This window comes from Emys orbicularis, chromosome 3 (genome assembly GCF_028017835.1).
Source record: "Emys orbicularis isolate rEmyOrb1 chromosome 3, rEmyOrb1.hap1, whole genome shotgun sequence".
In the NCBI taxonomy this organism is placed as follows: Eukaryota; Metazoa; Chordata; order Testudines; family Emydidae; genus Emys; species Emys orbicularis.
In genome coordinates this window covers 49373043-49398664 of record NC_088685.1, presented here as the reverse complement: position 1 = coordinate 49398664, position 25622 = coordinate 49373043, and the positions used below count along the sequence as shown (strand labels likewise).

The window sequence follows — 25622 nt, the reverse complement described above, 5'->3', positions numbered from 1 at the left end:
GCTTCTCTAGCTAGCAGACTCATTGGTGGCATACACTTGAGGCCAGAGCAGGAAAAGGAGGTGGCATTGTTTCAGGAACCCTCTGAACTTCCGGCAGTTCCCATCAAAATATTCAGGTAGCGGCACTGTGGGACCCTGTTGAGAAGGCAGTGGTCCAACCCAAGCCTCGAACACAGACTTCTCATCTGGGACCATGGCAGCTGTTCGTGGAGGGTCTGATTTTCTCCTATGAGCTGCACTGCTTTGGACTACAGCACATGGTTCTTGGTTTGGAGATGAAAGACCCACTTCTGCAGATTTAGTAGCCCATGAGGTCCAGTGGGTGACGGTAGACCTGCACCCGTCCATGTGTCTACTAAGGGGCTTCTGTGAAGGGGGTTGAAAGTGGGTCTGGGCAAAAGGGACTGGGGTGTATGCGGTCTGACCTAGTGGTCACAGCTGGGCTGGTATCCACAAGTTAAGGATGGGCATGTGGCAGTAGTTAGTGAGCAGGGATCGGGGTAATTGCTGAGCTGTGATCGATAAGCAAGAGTCAGGGTTGGAGATCAGAGATCAGGGGTAGAACCAAGCTGGAATTGGGAGGCAGGAGTTCAGGTCAGAGTCAGGCTGGTGTCAGAAAGCAAGGTGCAGTCTGGAGTCACAGCAGGCTAGAGGTCTGTGTGGTTGCTCACATAATCTCCTGGGCCACCCTCCAGGGTTAATTAGTATGCTTGGCCTATCAGAGGGCTACCGGTGCTGTCACTCTGGTATGTCCTGTGGCATCTAAGCTCCATAATGCTGCTTGGATGCATCTCCATATGGCCTTCCTGTGGTAGTATAGGGATGTCAGTTGTCCCAAGTTCAAGGCCCACATATTGTTATGTAGCTTTCTCTGGCTACGCTTCTATCTCATGCTTTCAGTACCACACCTATGTCTCTGCTTCCAGAACCTAATTTTGGCCTCCACCCCCCTGACAGGGATCATCTTGTTCTCTTTATGGCATGTCATTGTTTTGATGCCATAGGGATAGGTGACTAAAAAATATGTAGGATAGAAAAAGAGATTATTTGTTTTCTTGAAGGTTTTTCAACACTCCATTTGTCTAGGCATTGTTAATGTGCCTGTCCATAATATCTAGCCATCATATGAACAAATTTAGCATAGCAACAAAGTCATCTTTAAAGGCTCAGCATTTTCACCTTTCTGCCACTTATACTACAGGTTTGCTCTTAGTTGCTTGTCTTCAGGAGAGATGCTGCTGGCTATTCTGTAGGTATTATTATTGGATGAGAAGCTTGCCCAAACAGATATGCCACCTGACCTTTTTGACTGGTTTATTGTTCCTTTCTCTCCCCCTCCTTCCATGCTCTTTCTCTGTCTGGTTTTGCCATTTTTAGAAAGTGTAAGCTCTCTTGGGTAGGTATGTCTTCCTTTTATGTTGATATGGAGCCTAGCATGAAATAAAAATAATTTTGTGTATCACGGATGCACACTAGGGAACCTTTCCCAACTGGAGATCCACAATATCATAATTTGATTTTGACATAGGAACTGGATATGTGGTCTATCTAGTCCAGTATCCAGTCTCTGAATGTGGCCAGCAGCAGATATTTCAGAAGAAGGTTAAAGAAACCCCACAGGAGGCAAATACGAGATTCTCTGCCTTTTGTGAAGGTCTCAGCCAAAGCCCCAATAGTTAGAGATTGGCATAAGCCCTAAATCATGAGGTTTTATTTCCCTTAGAAAACTTATTTAGCATATTACTAGAGTTCACTCCTGGAGATTACATTGCTATGGAACACAAGCAGGAACCATATTGTGTGTCTCATCTGGAGGTTCAGCTCTGTGTGGCCCAGTGAGACAAGATCCAGAGCAGTGCATGCTCAGTGCTGATGAAGTGTTGAAGGATTTTAGAGCAGCCAGCCCCTAGCAAATTCTACAGAGCAAAACACAAATGGGAAATGGCAATTTTCAATAGGTTATAACTCAGCCCAATCGGAAAAGATTTTCATAGAGATAACAAAAGGCACCGAACTTGGCCCAAGAGTACAAAAACAGGAAGGATAATTTTAGCTATATTTTTTAAAAGGAAAAAAATAATAATCAAGAACAGGCCCAATACCAAGAGTTAACAATGTTTACCCATTGTCTTCAATGGGAGCTTCAGGTCTTAATCATCTTTCTGGACCAGAACCAACAATACTGGAAAGACAATAGAAAAGCAGAAATTAAACTCTAATGTATTGCTATAGACGTAGAAGAAAAACTCTATATGCATTGCTCGGGTTCTCTGGTTTCTAATTATTGCATACAATATTTTTAAATTGCTCTAAAAATACTGCCAGAGCTTGATATTGATATTTCATGAACAATTTCTAAATTTTAAAGTTGTTTCCATTTTGAAGTGTTTGAAATGGACCCTTTATTGTTTTCAAAATCTCTTTGCCAATTAAAAAATGTTTGAGAAAAAAACATTTTTCAGTAAATGAAAAATTTCTATAACAACTATAATAACGTTGTCTATAAATAAAGTTTGACAAAATATTTTTAAAAGACACACTAAAAAAAACACAACCACAAACCAGAAGTTGACAATGTCAACAGCTTTTAATAAAAAATTGTTGTTGGGAAAAGGCCATAGTTTGACCCAAAAAAACCTCTTTCATTCAACAAATTTCAATCAACTGTTCTGGGACCAGATTACTTTTTGAAATAGTCATGGGACTAATTTACTCATGTGCATGTTTGCAACGTCAGATGTCTTTCTAATCTTATCTATCTGTTCTGTACCGCTATTCATCGGAGCATCTAAGGCCCACATCATCAATGGCATTTAGGCACCAAGCAGTATTGATTTCAACAGGAATTAGGTGTCTAAATACCTTTTGAGGATTGAGGCCTAAGCCAGGATCAATTTAAGGCCATATGGTCCCTAGGCATACTGTGATATGGGGACCTCCAAGGAAACACCCCCAGTTCTGTACCTAATCTATGATTTTGGAATGGCAGGGATATAGAGCACCACATTTGAGAGGCAGGGTAACAGCATGGGATCCCCTTCTGCCCTCCAGAAGTAGCAGAAGGGCAGCAGCAGGGACCCCTCTCCTCCACAGAGAGACAAACTTGGCAAAAGGCAGTACCTTCAGTACTTACCCAAGCTGCTGGGATGGATCAATCTGCTTGAGTGTGTGTGTCCACTTCATTCTTCTCTTCCTCTCACTGTCATAGTTACCTGTTTGGGGGTGTGGTCCAGGGGCCCCAGAGCATTGGATCTTGGGGTTAACCACAAATTGAAATGTATGGTTCCATTCACCCCTCTCCTATCTATTGTTTCAGACTCTCTGCAAATGCAGGTGGACATTACTGCATTAGTTATACTCAGGTTATGCTTTCAAGCTTTTCCTTACAACTACAAGGGCAAGAAAATTATTATTTTTTGTAAATGAAAGTCAAGATTTTGGTGTAATCACATAACTCCAAGAGCTTGGGCCCTAGACATGGGCCGATATTGCCTATGCCTCAACCCAGTGCATTCCTTATAAAATAAAATCCTTTTTCCATGGTATAAAAAGCTCTGCTTGGGATAAGAAATATGTTTTAATTTGGGGGGAGGAATGTGAAGGGAGTGGTTGATATGGTGAATATCATTTGGTTATGGTTGGTGTAGAACACATTGTGGACACTTAAGTATAATAACAAATTTCTTCTTTTGCAACATGACATCAGTGTTTTCATTTGTACTGATACTGATTTAACTTTCATTTTCCCAAGTGAAGGCTGCAGCCATGTTTTTATTTTAAATACTGTGGGCTCCATTCGTGGGTGTGTATCATCACAGATATGTAATCAACTACTACACATTGATTCCTATGTGATTACAGCTTAGTGATGAAAATACAGTATGTTATAGTCAGTTAGAAAGCAGTTGCAAACAGAGCCAAACTTTTTAAACAGTATTTTCTTTAAATGTGCTGCTGCTACTATTGTGCTGAAAAGGGAATTCCTATAGATGAGAAGTTCCCAAACTTTTTTTACTGTGTACCCCCGTCCAGATCTACCAGCTGCCTGCGTACTCTTACCAGAATACAGGTTTTATATTTTAACCCTTTTAATGCCCAAGCACTGTACAAAATTTACATATTATAATACACATAAACACATAGAACTATAATCATGCATATCATTTATGGTTTTAGTTTTAATGTATGCCTACTTTTGAGCAACTTAAACAATGCTTAATAGTACTACTCACCATTAATGTGATGGATGAGGTTGTTTGTTCGAGCACAGGCTCATAATGTTTGGAGTGATAGTTGATAGTTTGAGTTATAAGTTGTTTTCTACATAAAGGCGCTGACAATACTTTGATTTCATTCCAGTGAGTGATGAAAATCCACTTTCACACAGGTAAGTTGTAGCAAATGGCATCAATACCTTGACAACCTTGTCTGACAATTCAGGGAACTCTGCTCGCATTTGGATCCAAAACTCAGCCAACTGCTTTTGTTGGAACTCAATCTTGAGTCCGCTGTCAGTTGAGATGTCCAGGAGATTCTCTTGTTCTTTTATTGACAAGTCTTGTGGCATGGGTACTACAGAAAAATTTGTGAAAGGCTAGCGAGACCCATCTGTTTGCATTTCCCATTGAAGGAAATTACTCATGGAATTGCCTCACCAGATCAGTGAGATGTTGCTTGATTTCACCTTTAATACTGTCCTGCAACTGTAATTCATTCGTTACCAGAAATTTATGCATGTTTGGGAAAATTTCAGTGTTGTTTTCCTCCACACATCGACCCCAGAATTCCAGCTTTTTTTATCATTGACTCAATTTTGTCCTGGACATTGAAGATGGTTGCATTCAGCCCTTGAAGTCCTAGATTTAGCTCTTTCAGGTGAGAGAATATATTTGAGAAGCAACCCAGCCATGAGAGCCAGGCCATGTCATGCAGACAGGGAGAGAGTGGAAATGGGTGGTCTGTAAAGAATACCTTGACCTTGGAGTGAAGTTCAAAGAACTGTGCCAAGAACTTGCCCCGTGACAACCTTGAACCTCCGTGTGGAGCAATAGATTGATGTGCTCACTTCCCGTCTCATTACATAGAGCAGAAAAAATTCTGAAATTCAAGAGTCAAGCTTTTATAAAGTTTACCATTTTCAGAGCATTGTCCAGCACCTCCTTCAAGTTGGTAGGCATGCTTTTTGCAGCAAGTGCTTCCCTGTGTATACTGCTATGCACCCACATCGCACTGGGAGCAACTGATACTTGTCACTACTCCACTATGCCTACCAGGCTTTGCTCCATCGGTGCAGATGCCAATACATTGTGAACAGATGATATATTGATTTATGATGCTGTAAAGCAACCAGCTGCTGTTCTGGTAGGCAGTGACTGGCAAAACAAAATGTCTGCCTGTATTGCACATTCATAAATGTACCGTACTTATGCCAGAAAGTGAGCTAAGCCTGCCACATCCAGGGATTCATTCAGCTGCAGAGTAAAGTACTGGCTGCTAGTGGCACAGTTCACTAATTGAGTTAGGACATCATTGGCCATGTCATCAATTCAACATGGCACTGTGTTGTTTGATAATGGTGCTAACTGAATTAATTTTGGGGCCTTCTTTCCAAGCATACTGCTTACCATGTTTGCAGCTGCAGGTAGTATTAGTTCCTCTGCTACGGTGTGAGGTTTTCCTGACTTCACAACTAAATATGCTGCTTCAAGGGCCTTAATATTGTCATCATCATCATCAGAGCGCAAAACTTTCTTGCTCGCCATTACCTGTGCCCACGTCCGCTTGAAAAATTCTGGTGGTTTGTCCTGGTGTTGTTCATATTTTGTTTCCAAGTGTCTGTGTAGAAGAGGTGGCTTTAGGCTGTTATTCAACAGGACTACACCACATAACACACACTGTGGCTGAGGGTATTCACTGTTTCCAGTCCAAGTAAATCCCATTTCGATGTACTTTTCATCATATTTACATCTCTTTGATATAGATCCTGTTTTGTCCCTGGTGCCAACATTTCGCTTCACAGGCTGAGATCTGCATGTGGAGTGAGTAGTTGTTGTCTCATCAGCAATTTCAGCAAGTACACTGGTACTGGCAAGACAAATTTCATCAGTTTGCTTCTCTTCACTGATACTTTGTGTGTTCTTCTTAACGCAACCTGTCTTTAGCCATCTGTTCATATTTAGCTGTTACATACAGATATAGTTATAGTGCGACATATACAACTGAAAAAAAAAACTGACTAAAGTTCTGAGCTCAGTTAGACTGGATAGTTGCTGGGCAACTGAACCTGTGCTGTATGGTGATTGGAGGTGATGGCTCTGTACGTCAGACTCTCTGTATCTGTGTTCTCATTGGTACATCTTGAAGTAAATTAACAACCGTATTTTGTATAACAAATTCCCACAAAGTTTTAAAGCTTCGTCTGAATAGCCTATTATGAAAATGCAATAAATAAAATAATTAATAAATAAAATCCACCATTACACAATTTCTCCCTTGTACCCCCCAGAGATGTCTTGCATACTCCCCAGGGATATGTGTACCACAGCGTGGGAACCCCATACATGCAGCTTCAAAAAACCTAAAAGTTAATATGGTTCCAATAATTCCTAAATTATACTTTACTAAAGAATTGTTGTCTACGTTGACATTGCATATTCTCTGCTACTGAAGCCAAAAAACACAACCTTTTGTCCTAACTTATGCACGCTACCAAAGAAAATCTTAGATCATAGGATACAGCAGAAAACTGCAACCCGCCTCTGAACTTAAGTCCAAACAGAAATGGAAGAAATAAATGATACACACATTTATTTGCTGATCTCACATCACTTTACATAATGGTGCATTTGACATTTGCTTTTATTTCACATCACACATTATTTCAATTTATTTTTCATTTAGTTAGCAGAATTTTGTTTAAATGTTTTTGCCATGTCGATAAGTTAACAATTGTATTCAGTTATTTTGGAGCACGCATTTTTAATTACTCATTGTTTTGGCAAAACGCTATGCAGTAAATGGAAGAATTTCCAACAGCAGTTTTAAACACAGGGAAGCTACCTTGGCAAGTTAGTGAAATATTTGTTAATCCAAAGTTTAGCTTCCAGGGACATAAGATTCCTCCACTAACTGATGAGACCTGCTCTGAAGAAAATGTGGGCTATGTCTTCTTCTTTACTAATGTAGTTATAATTGTCAGACAAAACAATTTAATATGGAGTTAAAAGATAGAGAACATAACAGTAACTTAAGGATGCAAGAATGTTAAAATATTGTTGTTGTTTTTAAAAAGGCATTAGGAAGGCAGGAAATTCAGAATTAAGATTAAACTTTAAAATAACAAAAAACATAAAAATGCCCACATTTACATACAGTTTTGGAAATATACTCAATAACTAGTAGCTACCAGTTTTCTCAATGGGAACTCCTAGCTGCTGAGCACCTTTGAAAATGTGGCCATAATGGTGCCCAAACAACCTTAATTCATTAAAATGGCCCTTAAATATTTTGTTTGCACCTTAAATTGGCATTTTTATTTTTTTAAAAGCAGAATTTGCTGGCTATAAGGGCTGCTCATTCATTTTCACTCAAATGTTGGCAGAAAAAAATATTTAAATTGATACAGATGTATGTTAGAATGTAAAGTTTGTTCTTTATTATTTTAAACAGCACAATATTTAGAAATATTTCTAGTGTTGCCCCTTTGAGTGATAGTACATTTCAGGCCATGCAGATCTGTTTCCACTTGGAAGAGAAATTGGTGATTCAGTGTCTGGGTATTTTCTTAGTGTAATTTGTTTATTTACAAAATGAACACAATGAAAAAGAGGTTATCACACAAGCAACTTCCGCCTGCAGAAACCTCTGCTAAAATACCACTACCCTACCACCAACAAGCAGCTGACTTGGACCTCTATCCCTTGGACTCTTTTGGAATCTCACAATTTAAATACAATGTTCCTTTTTTTTGCCTCAGCCCCTGGACTTCACATAGGAATCTAGCTAACCCAAAGCAGCTCAACTAGGACCATGTGACCTCTACAGGTGAGCCTAGGCATCAACCTATCGTATGCAGCTTCAGTGCATTACAAGGAATAACAGAAAAAGTGTGACTGTCCAGACCCAGGGTGCTTTACTCTATACAATCTCTTTAGCAACTCTCTGGGGCAGTGAGAGTATTGTGCTGAGTGTTTATATACCAGTGACTCACAGCATACATGGCACTGGCATCTTTCCCCATATCAACAGAATAACCTGGTAGCAACTTCTGTTGTCAAAGGAAACTTTTTTTTTTTTAACCATTTATATCAAACGTATTGCTAGTCAAAAACTGTTCCTATCTAATCTATCTTTTACTAACAAAACTAAAAACTGACACTGTACATTGTACCACTGATATCCTTGCCCCACTTCAGGAGAACCCATCCCGCTGATTCAGGCTTGGCCCTTCCTCTGACACTGACAAAAGGCTTACCAATTGTAGTGGTTTGAGAACTTCCTTGCCCACTCAAGGCAAATAGAAACCAGGGGCAGAGTGGAAGTGTTGCTCTTTGATTTTTGGACAATGGCAGCTGACATAATGGACTGAATTCTGTTACTCCACATCTGTTTTCAGAATGGAATAAGAATGGGGGAACAAAGGTTGTTTTAATATTCATGCTCCCTCTATTCTGGGCTTGTTCAGAGGTCTTTTTGTCTCATAGTGAAGCTACTCTAATTTACTCTTCTTCTCTAAGAAGCAGGGAACAAGCAGAATGCAGTATGATCTGGCTCTCTGTTCTGGCCCAACACTTCTACACCCTGATATTCCCGCTATATATGGGGCGGACAAGGAGTCGACATGGAGTTGCTCTAACCCCTCCAAGCCAGCGAGGAATCTCTTTACCCTGTATTCCCTGGGGGACATTTGTACTCTCTTTATGCTGCCTGATGGTGTAAATGGGGCTTAGTAGAACAGAGAGTTGGCTGCATCTACTGCTAGTACTGATCTTTTCTGTTGGAGCAATAGGCAGTATTAATGGGGGCATCAGAAAACACTGCATATTTCATCTTATAAAAGGACAGAGTAGCATTTATTTGTAGAAAAGGCTGTGTGGGGAGAGGAATGTTAGAGAGGTGTGCGTGTGAGCATGTATGTTAGTGAGTAAAACAAAGACAAAAGCAGAGTCTGTGAGTAGGGTGGATAGCGTACTTGCCTCAAAGTGGAAAACTGCCATGAGAATTATGGTAGCACCTATACGTCCCAATCATGATTGGGACATCATTCATGGTGGATGCTGGATAGAAGTAGACATGATCACAGACTTAAAGAGTATACATTCTAAGGTAGAATCAGACAAGGGACACATTTGGCTCATTAACATTAATGTAAGTTATGTAAATGTCCCAAATGGAAAAAAAATGCCTAAGCAAATGCTTCCCACCACAGCTTCTGTTTTCTTTGTTACTCACCATAGCACTCATAGGACCATCCAAAGGGCTGCAAGATATCACCGTTACAAACACAACAGATAATCTCTCTGTGTTTAAATATAATGTAGAACTTCTTTTCTATATGACTATATTATTTTAAGGTATAGCTATGGGCTAATTCTTGTGACTATGAAACTAGGACTAACCTAGAAGAATAGCCATTTTTGGTAAGTGTACCAACAGCTTGTACTAGAATAATATGAGAAAGTTTGTATTGTTTTTGCAAAATAAAATGCCCTAGAACTGTAGTTTGAATTATTTGGTTAAATGACATTCCATGCTTCTTATGTTTTACACTGTGATCTAATTGGCAAAAAATAGCTATCTGACTGAATTAGTGAAAGTATAGAATCCAACATCTGGGGAGATGTAATTTGGACTTTTCTGCTGATTTTGTCTGCTTTGAATGCCAGGTGTCTATCGCCTGGGGTGGAGTCTTTCTTTGGCAAAGTAAATCTATTACTAACTCTGCAAAGAATGGTGAATGATGCTGTTGCTAATGGAACTCTAATTTACTGCCACGACTTTTTAGAATCTTTTTAAACATGTTGTTACACTTGCCATCATTTTAGGACATCCAGATCTACCATATGTCAGAAGTCATCTATGTTTTTTGCCAATAAAACTGAGATGATGAAAGCTTTGTTTCCCCTTAGCTATTATCCACTATTGGTAGCACAATTGTTTTCTCTTTAGTCGTTGTCTTCTTTGTTGAGGCTGGAGCACATTACTCCTGTAATGCTTGCCAAAATTCTATGGCTTATTTGTTATTTGAGGCTCACCATATGTGTCTTTTATTCCTGACTAGTAGGCACTTTGGCTGCTTGCCAGTTTGGCACTTACTACTATCAGTGGTATGAATAACTCCCTTGCTTCTGATTCTGTCCTTGCTGTTCTGTTATCAAACTACTCTTCAAGCAACCATTTTTTTTTTTTTTTAATGCAAAGCTGCTTGTAAACTATCAACCTATTTTTACCATGCCTTTCTTGGCCAATGTCCTGCACCACAGAGTGGAAAATCCAAGAGTTTGATCATTCCACTTATATTGATCTTCCTGACAACTATCTATGTCTTGCATTAGGAGAGTAAGCAGTAGAGCCTTGTGTGGGACTTGTGTAGAATCCTGCAGCAGAACCGGGATCCTGCGGGTCCCACAGGACCCATTGCCATAATAGCAGGAGCAAGTGGGAGTGGGTACTGCGGGTCCAGATGGGAGCGGGATTAAAAATAGTTCTGCATAGGGCTCTACTAAGCAGTATAGAAACATCACTTTTTAGTTTACTACTTCTTAGTAGTAGTCTTGCTGTACATTATACAAACAGACATGACAGACATGCTCTTCCCATTTTGCTGAATTTCAGTATAATTTGCTGTAAGATTTTTTTAAAGGCATTCCTTTTAATAAACATTTTAAAACCTTTGACCAGAATACAGTGTTCCAATTAAATGATAGATTCAGAGAAGTATTACAATGATATACAGTTTAACAAACAGATTGAAAGCCAAAAGTCAGTCATATGTAATACATGCTCTCTATTAGGTTAGATAAATGTCTATCAGGGATGGTCTAGACAGTATTTGGTCCTGCCATGCGGGCAGGGGACTGGACTCGATGACCTCTCGAGGTCCCTTCCAGTCCTAGAATCTATGAATCTATGAATCTATTCTGATGTATCATTAAACATATGAGTTCTTCCATGTGTTCTGGTAAATTAAGATTATTGCAAAATGGAATTATCAAGCAAAATACACAGAACAAAAATAAGGAACAGCACATGGGTCATAAAGGACCCAATCATGAGAAGACCATATGCAGCCATTCAGGGGTGTGCAAGAAGCCTCCATGACCTCTTGCATGGCTATGCAGGAGCCTCTAACCACAACAGTCTCTGGACTTCTCCCCACCACTGGGGAGAAGAACACTGAAAAAGGGGCCAGAGAAGGACAATGGAGGGGCAGAGTCACGGCCCTATCCTTCTCCACGCTAGCTCAAGGAGTGGGGTTGGTTCCCTGAGATGGAACAAAATATTTTAGCCCCTATATGCAAGGAACAACACCAGGAGAGAACCTCATTGATGTTACTTTCTGAATGGTACAGGAGCTTCATCATGGCCTCTACTCAAGCTTGTGGCATAATGGCCAAGATTTAGCTCATACTAGTTTATTTCCACAGGGGGTGTGTGTGTGTGTGTGTGTGTGTGTGTGTGTGTGTGTGTGTGTGTGTGTGTGTGTGTGTGTGTGTGTGTGTGTGTGTGTGTGTGTGTGTGTGTGTGTGTGTGTGTGTGTGGTGTTTAACAGATAACTAAAGCCTCTTTCCCAAGAGACCTGGAATCTCTGGCTCAATTCTGCATCTCTTATTCATGTGTGTAGTTCTTTTGGCTTTGAGACTACTTATGTAATATTTGAGTGAGAGTTGCAGGTTTGGGCCCTAAATTGGGAAGGGATGACAAAGGTTAGAAGACTGTAGAGAGGATGAGAGGTACAACAGTAAAAGATTATGAGAAATACTTTGTTACACAATAATCTAATTCACTACATTTGTGGGATTCTATTTCTAATATAGCATTGCCATATTTACAGTCTCTGCCCCCACAAAACTTGGGTGTATGATTAGGATGCTCCTTTTTAAACTTCATTGTCACACTGATGAAGAAGCATAAAGATGGTATAAGCCGGCAATTGTCCATTCACAGTAGAATCAGCCTGAAGGAACAGGACAAGGGTTAATGCAATTCAATAGCATAGAAATTCAATGTGTGCATTTTTTTGTTGTTCAGTTAAGTTTATATTTATTAAGGAGCCAAAATAAGAGTGAATATTCTTGACAGATACAGAAGTAGTAGAAGTAGTGTTTTTGGGAAGAAGGGGAATTTAAATGAGGAGGAGGTAGCAGTTTGATGGATAAACTCCATGCATGGAAAATAAGTGAAGAGACATGTGTGGGAATGAAAAGACACGTGTGGAAAAGATGAACAAATGGGGAAATGAGGCTGACATCACTGGCAGAAAGAAAGAAAATGTGAAAAGTGACTGGTCATATAAGCAGGCGAGGTAGGTATATACTATATATAAGTTCTGTGATACTCTCACATGAAAGGTGCTAGCTACTAGCTACATGAAAGGCAAGAGTGCGAAGGATAATTATTTCTGTCAGTAAAATATCTTCCTCTTCACATGTATCACTGAAACTAGAAAATTATCTGTTTTGTCACAGGGGAACCAAGAAGTAAGCACTCAGTTCTGCTCCCAATAAAGTTAATGAGCGTTTTACCATTGACTTCATTGGCCCTAAATTACATGCAGTAATTTGGATTGGATATTTAGAAAAAAACATCAAATTCTCTGAAGTTGTGGAAATATAAGAAGTTTGAGTATAGATTCTCCCCCCCCCCCCACCCCAAGACTACTGAAGGGACATAAGAAAGAGAGAAAATATACTAGCTACCTAAAATGTTAATCAGTGGGGAAATACCCATGACACTTACTGTAGGTAAATGCACTTAGATTTAGAATTACAGAGATGATCATTAACAATAATTTTAAAGCCCTTTTTCTAATTATATTTCTAAACAATTTTACCATTTGGAGCTTCCATTATCACTAAGAAACTACAAGCTTCCAAAGTATACTATCATTTTCTATTTTTATCTTTTACAATGGCACTCAGAATTCATGAAAATATACACACCTGGGAAGTTTTGGATGCACAAGAAATGCAGGATTGAGCCTTATAGCAGCAAATACTTTAAGTGCTTTAAAGTATTATGTGTATGAGCCCAAGGCTTAAATTCAGACTTGGCTGTAAACCTGATATTCTTTTGCAGAAGATGACCTCTGGATAGGTCAGTGAATTTAACAAGTGTCCAGTGATATCAAGGAAAGTGAATTAATTAGAAACAATCTCAAATGCATATGGTATTCCACTTGAGAAAGTGGTTTTGGAAAATTGGCTGAGCAGACCTCCTGCTGAAGATGACAAAATATAACTTGCTGTTTTTGAGAAAGCTGTTAACATTTGAAAAATATTTCTTTCCATAGGTCTTGTATTACTGTTGCTCCAACAAATGAAAAGAATAAATACAAAAGTTTTTTTTAAATGCTTGTAAATGATTCACTGCCACATGAAGGACCAAATGATATTAAAATGTCTTATTCAAAACCTTTCTTGTAGTTCTGTAATCCAAAACCAAAATATATACATATAATTTGGTTTTACAGGGGAAAAACCCAACCCAAACCCAACAACCACAATCCAACCACTGTGTTGAATATTCAAGATGCAGATATGTATTTTAAAGTATGAACAACTTGTGCTAGCAGCTTCTTATTATAATATCAGTTTTCTCCTTCTTTAGCTATAATATGTTCCTGCTCATCTCCCAGTTCCCATGCTGTTGTATTGTAACTTGTCAAAGAAAATCTCCAGGTAATTTTTAAAATCTTATAATTAATTGTATAATTAAGTGTAGCTGGTTGCCCTGTTTCTACATATGTCCTTCAGTGCCTGATTCCTGAGGTCCTTTGCACAGCCCAAGTTCCCCGTGATCTCATTTGAAATGTCGGGTGTGCAAGGAGTGCAGACTTGAGCCCTGACTAATCAGGTTCTCTGTTGTATTCTTATTATTACAGCTCTAGAGGCCTGGCCTAATATCTCACAGGCCTGTTCCCATCCCTTGTTTCCATGCCTGATATGGAAGAGCGATGGGTCTGTACCAAAAGTCCTAGCACTGAGCACCCCCAAAACTATCTGAAGGTCGCAGCTGGCTCCTATACAATGTGTTGACTAAGGCCGCAAGGCTGTGAAGACCGGGGGCGGTGGCAGTTCCCGTGCGCCTGGATGGAAACGCTGGGTCTCCCTGCCTGCAGGCTGCACAATGAGGGACATGAGGCGTGGGACGGCGTAGGCGGGCGGATTCCAGCTGTCCTATGGTCCTGGGCAGCGCGAGCAGCAGGGGCGATTGCTAGAGCCGCCGGGACTGCAGCAGCTCCCCCCTGCGCCGTGCTGCAGGGAGCGGCGCGGCTTGCCGGAGCCTGCTCCCTGGTGGCGCTGCGGCCAAGCGCAGGAGGCTGTTGCCGCAGCAGCGTCGGGAGCGGGCGAGGCGGGGATGCAGGATTCCCCCGCTCTCCGCCAATCACACGCGCTCCCCAGGCCCGGGCTCCAGCCACTGGCTGCGGCGGGCGCCAGGCCCGGTAGGGCTCCGGGCGGCGGCGTGGGGGGATGCGGTGACCTTGCGGCTGGGCGGCAGGCGCAGAACGAGCGCCCCGGGGCCGGGCCATGGGCACGGTGCCGTCCGCGCTGAAGCACTGCCTCAGCTATCAGCACCTCCTCAAGGAGCAGCTCTGGATCGGGGAGCCGGCCGCGCCGCCGCCTGCTCTGCATCCCGGGCAGGTACCGCCACCAGCCGGGCCTGAGGCGGGCAGGGAGGGAAGGAGCTGGGGCAGGAGGAGCTGCAGCATCCATGGGCTACCAGGGCGCGTTCTGCAGCAACAGCCCCCATCCCTTACCTGCCTGCCGCCCCCTCCCACCTGACAGTTGCCTCCTCTCGACCCCACTCCCTACCCTGCAGCCCCCTCCAACACCCACCCATCTGCCCGCTGCCCTCTTCCATGCTCACTCCTCTGCCTTGCTTACCTAACACCCACTCACCTGTGTGACTCCTGACCCCCCCGCTGCCTCCTCCCACCCCCACTCCTCAGCCTGCAGCCCCCTCCAACACCCACTCATCTGCCTGCTGCCCTCTTCCATGCCCACTCCGCCGCCTTGCTTACCTAACACCCACTCACCTGTGTGACTCCTGACCCCCCCGCTGCCTCCTCCCACCCCCACTCCTCAGCCTGCTGTCTCCTCCTATCCCCACTCCCCTGCCTGCTGCCTCTCCTGTGTGTACTTCCCTCCCTGTCCTCTGGGTATTCCCCTGCTGTCCCCACCCCCAGCCAGCTGCTATTACACCTGCTCCCACCCCCCCCCTTGCCTTCTGATCACTCTCCTGCTGCCCTTCCTATCCCCTCTCTAGTGGTCCCACCTATCCTATCTACCTCACTCAGCTTGTAGCATTTCAACCCTTGTAGCAAAGTTTTAAGTAATCAAAAGAGGAAAATTAAATTCAATAGGTGAGACATGGAAGGCCCCTATAAATGTGCCTATTAGTAGTCCCAGACTGCCTACCAGGGAAGCACATAGAAGATTGTTTGGTCATTTGTTTATTATTGATTTGGTATTTTAAACTACAGTCCTTTTATTAACATCACTGCTAAACATATGCAGTGTCCTTTCAGGGCGGTGGTGGCACTATATAGGGGGAAAAGACAATCCATGAGGATTTCCTTTTTAAAAAAAATCCCTGCCCTCCATTTATAGACTGCCCCCAAAGTGGAAGAATTCCTGTAAAACTGTAGGTGGAAGACATCTACTATGGCAACCACTTTTGAGGAGCCATGCTACTAATTTTGCCCTTTCAGTTTTAATTAGTGTTACCAACTTTGGCTGGATGAATTCCTGGAGGTTTCATCACATGACATTACCTTTAATTAAAGATTAATCTTTAATTCCCGGAGACTCCAGGGCAATCCTGGAGGGTTGGCAACCCTAGTTTTAATTTCTATAGCTACATTTGTTCAGACTTGCATGCAAGCAGCTTACATCGACCTTACTCTGTAAGCATCTACACTAAAACGTAGCTCCCACCGATTAACTTGCCTACTACACTGACTTAATAACTCCACCTCTACATGAGGTATAGCACTTAAGTCGATGTAGTTAGGTCGACGCAGTGTCAATGCAGACACTGTGTTGCTTACATCGACTGTTGCTGCCTTTCAGAAGCCATCCCACAGTGCCCCACACTGACAGTGAAATCAGTGCAAGTGCTCCTGGTGAGGCTGTGCACCGCTGACACAAGGAGCATAATGTGGACATGCAAAAGCAGTCTAATTACTGCGGTGGCTGTAATTCGACGTAACTAATGTCAACTTAATTTTGTAGCATAGACTTTCCCTAAGTGGTGGCTGTAGTCCTGTATGAGCTGCTTTTCCTCACTGTTTGGCCTGTGCAGTGGTGTGTGAGTAGGGATGTAGGCAGGGGATATTTAGGTTAGACATTAGGAAAAACTTCCTAACTGTAAGGATAGTTAAGCACTGGAACAAATTACCTAAAGGAGTTAAAAACAAGTTAGACAAATGCCTGTCAGGGATGGTCTAGATCAGTGCTTCTCAAAGTCAGTCCGCCACTTGTTCAGGGAAAGCCCCTGGCATTCCGGGCCGATTTGATTACCTGCCGCGTCCGCAGGTTCACCCGATTGCGGCTCCCACTGGCCGCAGTTCGCCGTCCCAGGCCAATGGGGGCTGCAGGAAGGACAGCCAGCACATCCCTCGGCCTGCGCCGCTTCCCGCAGCCCCCATTGGCCTGGGATGGCGAACTGCGGACGCGGCTGGTAAACCGGCCCGGACCGCCAGGGGCTTTCCCTGAACAAGCGGCGGACCGGCTTTGAGAAGCACTGGTTTAGATAATACTTAGTCCTGCCTCAGTGCAGGCGACTGGACTAGATGACCTATCAAGGTCCCTTCCAGTACTACATCTACAGTAACTCCTCACTTAACGTTGTAGTTATGTTCCTGAAAAATGCAACTTTAAGTGAAACAATGTTAAACGAATCCAATTTTCCCAAAAGATTTAATGTAAATGTGGGGGTTAGGTTCCAAGGAAATTTTTTGAGGGCACACAAAAGGCATTATATACTGTACAGTACTGTACTGTGGTGGGGAGGTGCCCCTGGCTTACCCCTGGGGCTCAGGGCTGGGAGTGCAGGGTCTGGGAGGGAGTTAGGGTGTGGGAGGGCGCTCCGGGTGGGGCGTGGGGTCTGGGAGGGAGTTAGGGTGCGGGAGAGCACTCAGGGTGGGGGTGCGGGAGGAGGCTCAGGGCTGGGGCAGTCAGGAGGTGCAGAGCACTTACCTGGGGTAGCTCCTGTTTGGTGCAAGGGGTGTGCAGGTGGCTCTGCGCAGCGCGGCACCGCCCCCATGGCCGCGAATCTGGGAGCCGGAATACTGGGAGCTGCCCCCTCCCCACCCCCCGGCAGGCAGGGCCACCCGGAACGCAGGGGCTTTAGGGGCTGCAGGGCCCTGGGATAAGGGAGCCCCGGGACCCTGGCCTGCAGCTCTAAAGCCCCCTTCAGAATGCAGCCCTGCGAGCACGGGCTGGAGGAGGACTCAGGAGGAGCAGGGGCAGCCGCGCAGCCAGCGGCCGGAGAGAAGCAGTGCTTTCCCCTTCAAAGTGCCGCTTCTCTCCGGACGGCTTTGAAGGGGAAAGCGCCGCTTCTCTCCGGCCGCTGGCTGCGCGGCTGCCCCTGCTCCTCCTGAGTCCTCCAGCCCGTGCTCGCAGGTCCACATTCCGAAAGGGGCTTTAGAGCTGCAGGCCAGAGCCCCGGGGCCCCCTTATTCCAGGGCCCTGCAGCCCCTAAAGCCCCTGCGTTCCGGGTGGCCCTGCCTGCGGCCCTTCCTTCCCCGCTCGCTCCCTCCCAGAAAGTCCTAAGCGCCGCCAAACAGCTGTTTGGCGGTAAGGGAAGCCCTGGGAGAGAGGGAGGAAGGGAAGGGGAGGAGTCGGAGAAGAGGAACTTGTGCAGTGCTCCCTTGTAAAGTCAGCCAAACCACCTTATAAGGGAGCATTGCACAGCTTTAAACAAATATGTTCCCTAATGAAGCAGCGACGTAACTTCGAAACAACATTAAGCGGGAGGACCTTAAGTGAGGAGTTACTGTATATGATTCTCTGGGCTGACTACTTAATAAATGCTTAGTGTAGAGTTTCCAGAGCTATATCTAAAACATATAATAGTGTCTAATTTGAGAGACCTGAAGGGTTTGCATCTATAATTTCCCATTTGTCTTGTTGCCCTATGTAGTTACTTGTTTCAAATATCCCTGCAGCCATTTCTGAACTAGAGTAACGTAGTCTTGTTAGAGGAACTAAAATCTGGGGAGGGAGGGAGAGTGAATGGATTAATGGCTAGGTATAGGGCCCATAGAGTTTACTAATATCTGTTTTATTTGTTTACTTGTATCTTATACATAAATATTAATTTACTCAGAACAATCTATTGCACACATAGCTAGTTTACATAACTCCATGTTCCTGTTACAGTTACCTCATCTTCCCACTCCTGTTCCCTTCCTTTGTTTGTTATCCCCCACTTGTTGCATTTTCTGTTGATTTAGATTGTAATCTCTTCAGGTGAGGTACTATCACCTACCATGGGGCCCCAATCTAGATTGAGGCCCCTGAGCACTACCTTAATATAAATTATTATTAATGGTTCTGATGCAGATTTTACAAAATTAGGTATGTGAGAATTTACATTTATAGGAAAAGCTGGACATTTGAATAATTTGAAATTGACAAAATTTAAGTCAATTCCGGATCCATGTTTTGATTAAATTGTTATACCTACTACAATAGACTGGCAAATTAGAATTTGTTGAAAACAAAGTTTGAACTTTAATATGAATTTCCAGGTTCTGTCAGTTTAAGTCAATGCATCTTGTACTACAATGCTAGTGCTTACATAAGAGTAGGCCACTTATTTATTTCTGATGTATGGAGTGATGTTTTAGCACATACAGAACTGAAGAGCTTGTCTCTGTCGCCAACAGAATTTGGTCCAATAAAATATATTACTTCACTCACTTTGTCTCTTATTTCTGATGGGCAAATACAAACCTATGACTACTTTGTGTGCTGTGATGGTTTGACTAGGATTTGTTTGGTTCATAGCAGGTAGGGGCTGTATACATTTTGCCTTGGAGGAAAGGGGGATGTGTCCAAGAAACAGCAAAGGTGAGTCAGGGCCAAATACAGAACTCCATATGGTGTACTCCATACTGTTCTGTGACCATTTGAATGGCTTAGAGTTTACTTCTCCTCCAGACCAGGAGTAACTACCCATATCTAAAGACTCCTTATAGGTGCTGTTGTTGAGAGATGTTATCACAGATTTGGGGCCATCATCTAATCAAATAGATTGGGGTGCCCAGGTTTATTGAGTCTTTCTGTCAATAATAACATAATAACAATAATAAGAGTAATATACTAACAGTAATAACATAATAACAATAATAACAGCTCTGTGATTGCCAGATATGTTTGTATGATTTGCCTTTTCTCAGGTACAGAATGCAGAGTTGGATTAGGGTTTACCACCTTTACCTATAGGAGTTTTTCCTATAGGTGGAAACCAAAATTAACCAAAATTTTACTAACTTCTCCTTGAAGTGTTGGAGAGGTGACATGTGAGATCACAACAGCTCAGATCTAAAGTAGCCTGCAATTGTGAGTATTTATTTAGATTGTTTTGGGATTTGTACATTTATTTATTTATTTTAAGAAGAATTATAAAATAATGCTGTCAAAGCTACTACAAACACAGTAATTATTTTTGACAATTATTATACACAATACATCATGCTTTGCATTCAGATGATTTGATCTGCTGAAAATTGCATAATAAGCATGTTTCCATGAGAGAGAAAAGAAGCCAGATGTCTGTCTTCATACCACAAAATTCTTTTTGTTCTTGCATATTTTTAAAGGCAACCATATTTCCAATCATTTAATGAGTTCAATATTTTATAGAGGATATTAATTTCGTAGGTCAAAGTTCTTTCATCTTATTTACCAGTTCTAAATTCCCAAAGAAGGCAGAACTTCTGTTGACTTCCAAGTGAATTTTGTCTACAGTAAAATTGAAGGATTGACCATTAAGAAACCTCGACCAGATTTGGGCTCCGACCCTGCAAGTCCCCCTGCACAGGTGGACCCTTGCACCTTTCTGAGGCCCTTTTGAAGTCAATTGGGTGCTGTGTCAGATTGGGGCCTTGGTTTGTTGCAGATTTCCAAGCATGATCATTTCTGCACAGTTTTTAAAAAAACAGAATGGTAGAAGTACCTATAAAAGCATCAAACAACGTTAATACATAGGTAAACCAAATAAAACCTTTACAATGGACTACCATATAAACATTATAGTAAACAACATAACATTTAAAAATGAAATTGTAGCCCAATTCAAACTCAGATTAGGGTCCCATATCTTCTTAAATATCTCTGGATGACTTCTGAATTGATAAGTGGAATAATTTCATTCATGCCTTTAACTCATCCTGACACTCAAATACTACATTTTAAAGACTCCTTTTGATTTCAGTGGTAGTAAGGTTAGGCCAATGCTGAATGCTTTTGAAAATCCCACCTATACTACTTTCCTGGATAGGAATGGATTTAAGTACATGCTTAGGTGTTTTCTAGAATTCAGACCCAAGAAAGGAGAAGAGAAGGAGCTTCTTTCTGCTTTATGCAAAGGATGGGGGAGCTATGCTTTTCTCCACTCTCCCTTACTTTAATCCCTCCTTATTCAGGCAAAACTCCCCTAGAAACCAATGAAATTTTGTCTGCATAATTTCAGGCTCAAGCCAGTAGACCAAGCGTGATAGATTTCATGCTGTGAAATAAGAGCATAATAATGTTCGTGGCTGGGGTAGGGGTAAAGAGGGAGAGAATAAGACTTGGAAAAACTAAGGAACAAGGAGGCTGAAGATGCCAAACAGGATGTGGGATATTAAAAGCCTGATAATAAATTGCAAGAAAGTTTGCCTCAGTGGAGTCATCAATTTAGCTCTTTTATGCTAGTTTGTTGGAAATAGAGGAAAGATAACTGAAACATTTTAGCAGTTACAGATTTATATTACATAGAGATTATTAGCTGGCTTCAGGGCTATATAATATAGCTAGAAACACTGTAAAGCATTTTATAGATATTGCTTTGTAAATTTGGGAATTAAAAAAAACACACAGGAAATTTCTACTCAGACACATCATCTGTATTTTTGGTGATATCCTGTCTTTTGATCTGTTGCACCTCCGCCTCCCTCTAAGAGTACACACAGGCAAAGTGATCTTCGTTTTCTCTCTTTCCAGCTCAAGGAGAAAGAGACTGATTTCAGAAACACCCCCATGGCAATTCATTGCACTAAAACATTGGGGCAGCTTGAAATCTTTCTTTTCACTCAATTTTCTATGTGGGTTGACTGAGGCACATTGAAATTAAGTGACCTGCCCACAGTCATCCACAGCCAAATTGGATTATCATTGAAGTAAATATAAGTTTTGCCACTGAATTCTAAAGCAGCCATATTTGGTCCCATATGAGTGTTTCAGAAGTGATGATAAGCCATGATTCTCCTGGCATCCACTCCTCTTCTTCCTATGAATGAGAATAGCTATGGGTTCAACTGGGAAAGTTTATAAGCTACATTATCTACAGTAAGAATTGCCAACTGTCCAGACAGAGAGGTGTCCTCAAGCAACATTTTGTTATGTCTTATTTATCTTATGAGAAAGAAATTTTGCTTAATCACCATTTGGTACTGTATTTAAAATGGCAATGACAAGTAGGTGACTCAAAATAGTAATAATAAAGATCACTATTAATGACCTGCCTCTCTCTTTCTAATGAACTTGATTCATAAGAGATGGAGCCTTTGATGCATGGCAAACGAGGTAGGAAATCCCAAAGTGATTGAGGTCACGGATTCATTTTCCCCTAGGTTTTATTGCTAAAAGGTTTTGCAGCCATTGGAGTAAGTAGGGTGACTCCACTTTTTTGGCGATGCAACTGGCTGGCTGTGCAGGCTCAAGGATTCATTCTATATCTAGGCCTTGTGGCTAAATTTCAGTTTTCATGTGAACAGGTAGAAAATGGATTTTAGATACAATCTAAAGGTAAAGCTGAAATGAGTGCTTGTTCCCCCCCCCTTTTTTTTTGTTTCTATTTCACAGCATAAATATTTTCTATCAAGTTGGTGGTGCTCTGAAGTAGCCAACTGTAGAAGCTGAGAGTAATCTAGAGTCTTTGTGTGTCATAGGGCGCTCCTTCAGCTACCTGGTGTGCCGTGCTGCCTGACCTGTTTGGGTTTTCTCTTACTCACAATATCACATAGTCCACTTCTTTTCCCCATGTGTATCCTTAATCTTTAGATTCCTACCATCACAGAACGTAGTACAGGCCTTCCACCCAGCTTTCTCTCCTACACCCAGCTCTTCCCTTATTGAGCTAATTACCTCATTAGCCCAGTCATTTCCCCAAGTGTCAACAATCTCACCATAACAGGTTAATTGCCTCCAATTAAGCCTGTAATCTTCTGTTATGCAATTCCCTAAATGACCAGGGTGCTACAGTAGCACTCTGTCACATATCTTCCCCTCTTATTTTGTTTGAGACCTTTTATTGCCTCCTGGGGGAGGGTGCCCTCCTCCCCATCCGACCCTTACCCTCTTTGTGGGGATGGGTACGTGTCATAAGGAGCCTTCCACCCAGCTTTCTTTACTACACCCAGCTCACTTTCTGAGCTCCCCCCTTACTTCCTGGTCCTGCTAATTGTATATCTTCCTTTATTGGGCTAATTACCTCATTGTCCGCAAGTGTCACCAATCTCACCATAACATCTTAATTGTCTCCAATTAATCCTGTAATTGGCTTTGTTTGCATTTCCCTTAGTGATCAGGGTTCTACAGCTAGCATTCTGTCACAGTTTGTCTACTATGGAAGGAGTTAAGTTTAAGGAAACTGCAGGGGTCTTCAGAGAAGTAGTAATTTAGAACATCAAGCCTTGTTGGGTCCTCCATCATTTAGTTCCCTTCCTCATTTAACAAAGGTCCACTATTTTCTTTAACATTCTTCTTCTCCCAGGTGTAAGTTGAAAAAAAATACTAAGAGACAGACGATCTGTATTAAAGAAGGTGTGGGATTTTGTATATTTGCTCAGGAGGATTTCAAAAGTATATTTGAAATAGTAGACAGTGCCTATGTACTCATCACAATGCTCATGAGGACATTGACATGTCTGCATTATAATGAAAACATTTTTCAATACTAATACTTAAGTATTAGAAGTGGTACTGTTTAGTTTACTGAAAGTAACTCTACTAATCTGGAGGAAAGAATGGAACAAGAAAATACTGGTTTGGAGAATCATAGAGACAGGCCATCACATCTGAATTTATATGGAAAGGTTCTATCAGAACATCTAATTGGATAGAAAAAAATCAGTAAAATATCTATGCTTTGATTAATTTATGGGCTTGTTTGGCCATTCTTGTGAGATAATAGTCTCTATAGACCAGTAATTCTATGATAAAATCAGACTGTTTTATGTTCTGTTAAATAACAGTAAAGCTTAATTAGCATGTTGGCTATACAGTAAAAGGGAAAATATGTATTTATTAATGCTTCCCATTTGCATAGTGCCTTTTATTCAGGGGTCTCAAAGTGCTGTGAAGGCATTACATTTAAAAATTTCAGTAGTGGAACATTATATTTTCTGTCTTACAATATGAGGGTGGCAAAGCAGTTTGTGAATAGATAATCAACAGTGTATTAAATATGAGATTCTGAGGCAGCATCTGAGTATTTATTTTCCAGCGGTTTGGTACAGAGTACAGATCTGAACACCAGTTTCTCCCTCAAAAGTAATATCAACCTTTTGTCCTGAAAACTTGAGGAACTTTGCATGATAAACATTTCAATAAAAATGATTTCAAGGGTGATTTTTAAAGGTTACTTTTTAATCATAAGGTCATATAGTTGGGAGTGATCAACTATTGACTTTTAAAACTTGGACTGGGGTCAAACAAAGTAATTGATATTTGATTAAGATTTCAGTGCTGTACACAGAGAAAATTCTGGTGCTGATACAAAAGCTACCAAAGAAACTGCAGTTGATATGAAGAGAAATTGTACTTCATGAAAGTATTTTGTGGTAGCTTATACATCTCTTTAGATGATTCCCTTGCTAAGTAGAGATTTACTTTATATGGGGAGGAGGATGTGAATTATTGAAATCTACTTGAATTGTTATGCTGCATCTGAAGTTATTGTCCATATTAACTATTCACATGAAAGAGACTGGTTCTTAATAGTTCTGGTGAGAAAGAAATTGATTAATTGCATACGAAAAATGGCTAAAAGGTATATCAACAAGAAACTATGCTGGGTAGAAATTTCTTCTTTATTTGGATGTTTTTGGCCACAGATGTTAGCTGTTTTGTATGGAAATAAAGGTGTTATTTTATGAGTTTCTTAGGGGGGAAAAGCTTAAAAACTTTTGAATACAAGAGATGTGGTCTGATGTGCCAGAGGACATTCATGGAATGTTAGGTGGAACCCATAGGGAAATAATCAACAGCAGCATCTGGAAAGGAACTATAAGTGGCTTTAGGGTTTAATTTTAATGCAAGTATTAAAAATGTGATTAACTGTAGGTGTTAGTACGTGAGAAATCAGGGTGAGGAAGGTAAGTGATGAAGGTATATTATGTGAAACATAAGGATTAGGAAAAAGATATAACAGAATTCATAGCTGATCACAGCAGAATTTATAAAAACATGAAAACATAGTGGGAATTGAGAACTGCATGTTGGCTTCATATAAAGAAAATCAGCTTGGGTGGCGAATTTATTAGTATGAGAGAGAAAGATAGGATTGGGAATTTCCTTGGCCCTCCTCTGTCTCTTTTGCGCCTGAAAGGTACAAACAGCCAGCTGGCTATCCCCCACGCATAGAGGAATCTCCAGACAATGTGAAGCTGTCTCTTGGCTCCTCTCCCATCTCCTGGCATAAGGGGAATTTCAGGGCATTTTGAAAGTAGCACAGGGCATGGTTGGAGTGCCATGTGCTCTACTGATCCCTGCTGGTGTAACTGCTGTTACCAACCAACAGAATTTAGAACAATGTTAGCGTCAAGTGGACTCTTGGCTACCAGGACTGCAGGGAATGGAAAGGTGGCATAATGCCATCTTTGGATCCCCCCACCCCGCGGTGCACATCATGGTGTACCTGAGAACCCAGCCAAAGATCTTTAACTAGTAATGACTTGGCTTTGCTGCTCAAGTTTAAGGTTGCCTATGCAACCTTAATTCAGTCCCCTTCTGCAAATACATTATGGTATAATCTTTAATTATATGACCACATATGTTTCTAGCCAGTTTCAGTCTCCCCGCACCAGTTTCCCAGTCTCAGTCTCCTGGTACAACCATTCCTAGATTTCTCTGCCCCACCTGGCTACCAGTCCCAATCTCCCTTCAAAGTCAGTCCCAGTCTTTCATGAA

The 25622-nt window shown here is 41.8% G+C and overlaps 1 protein-coding gene across 1 annotated transcript in view; it reads left to right on the top strand.

Annotated features, from left to right (window-relative positions):
* The first annotated feature begins 14747 nt into the window (after positions 1-14747).
* Positions 14748-25622, top strand: part of HMGCLL1 (3-hydroxy-3-methylglutaryl-CoA lyase like 1) — a 108887-nt gene continuing 98012 nt past the window's right edge. The window contains exon 1 of the mRNA XM_065401372.1: positions 14748-14861. Coding sequence (XP_065257444.1) covers positions 14748-14861 — 114 coding nt within the window. The remainder of the gene's footprint in view (positions 14862-25622) is intronic.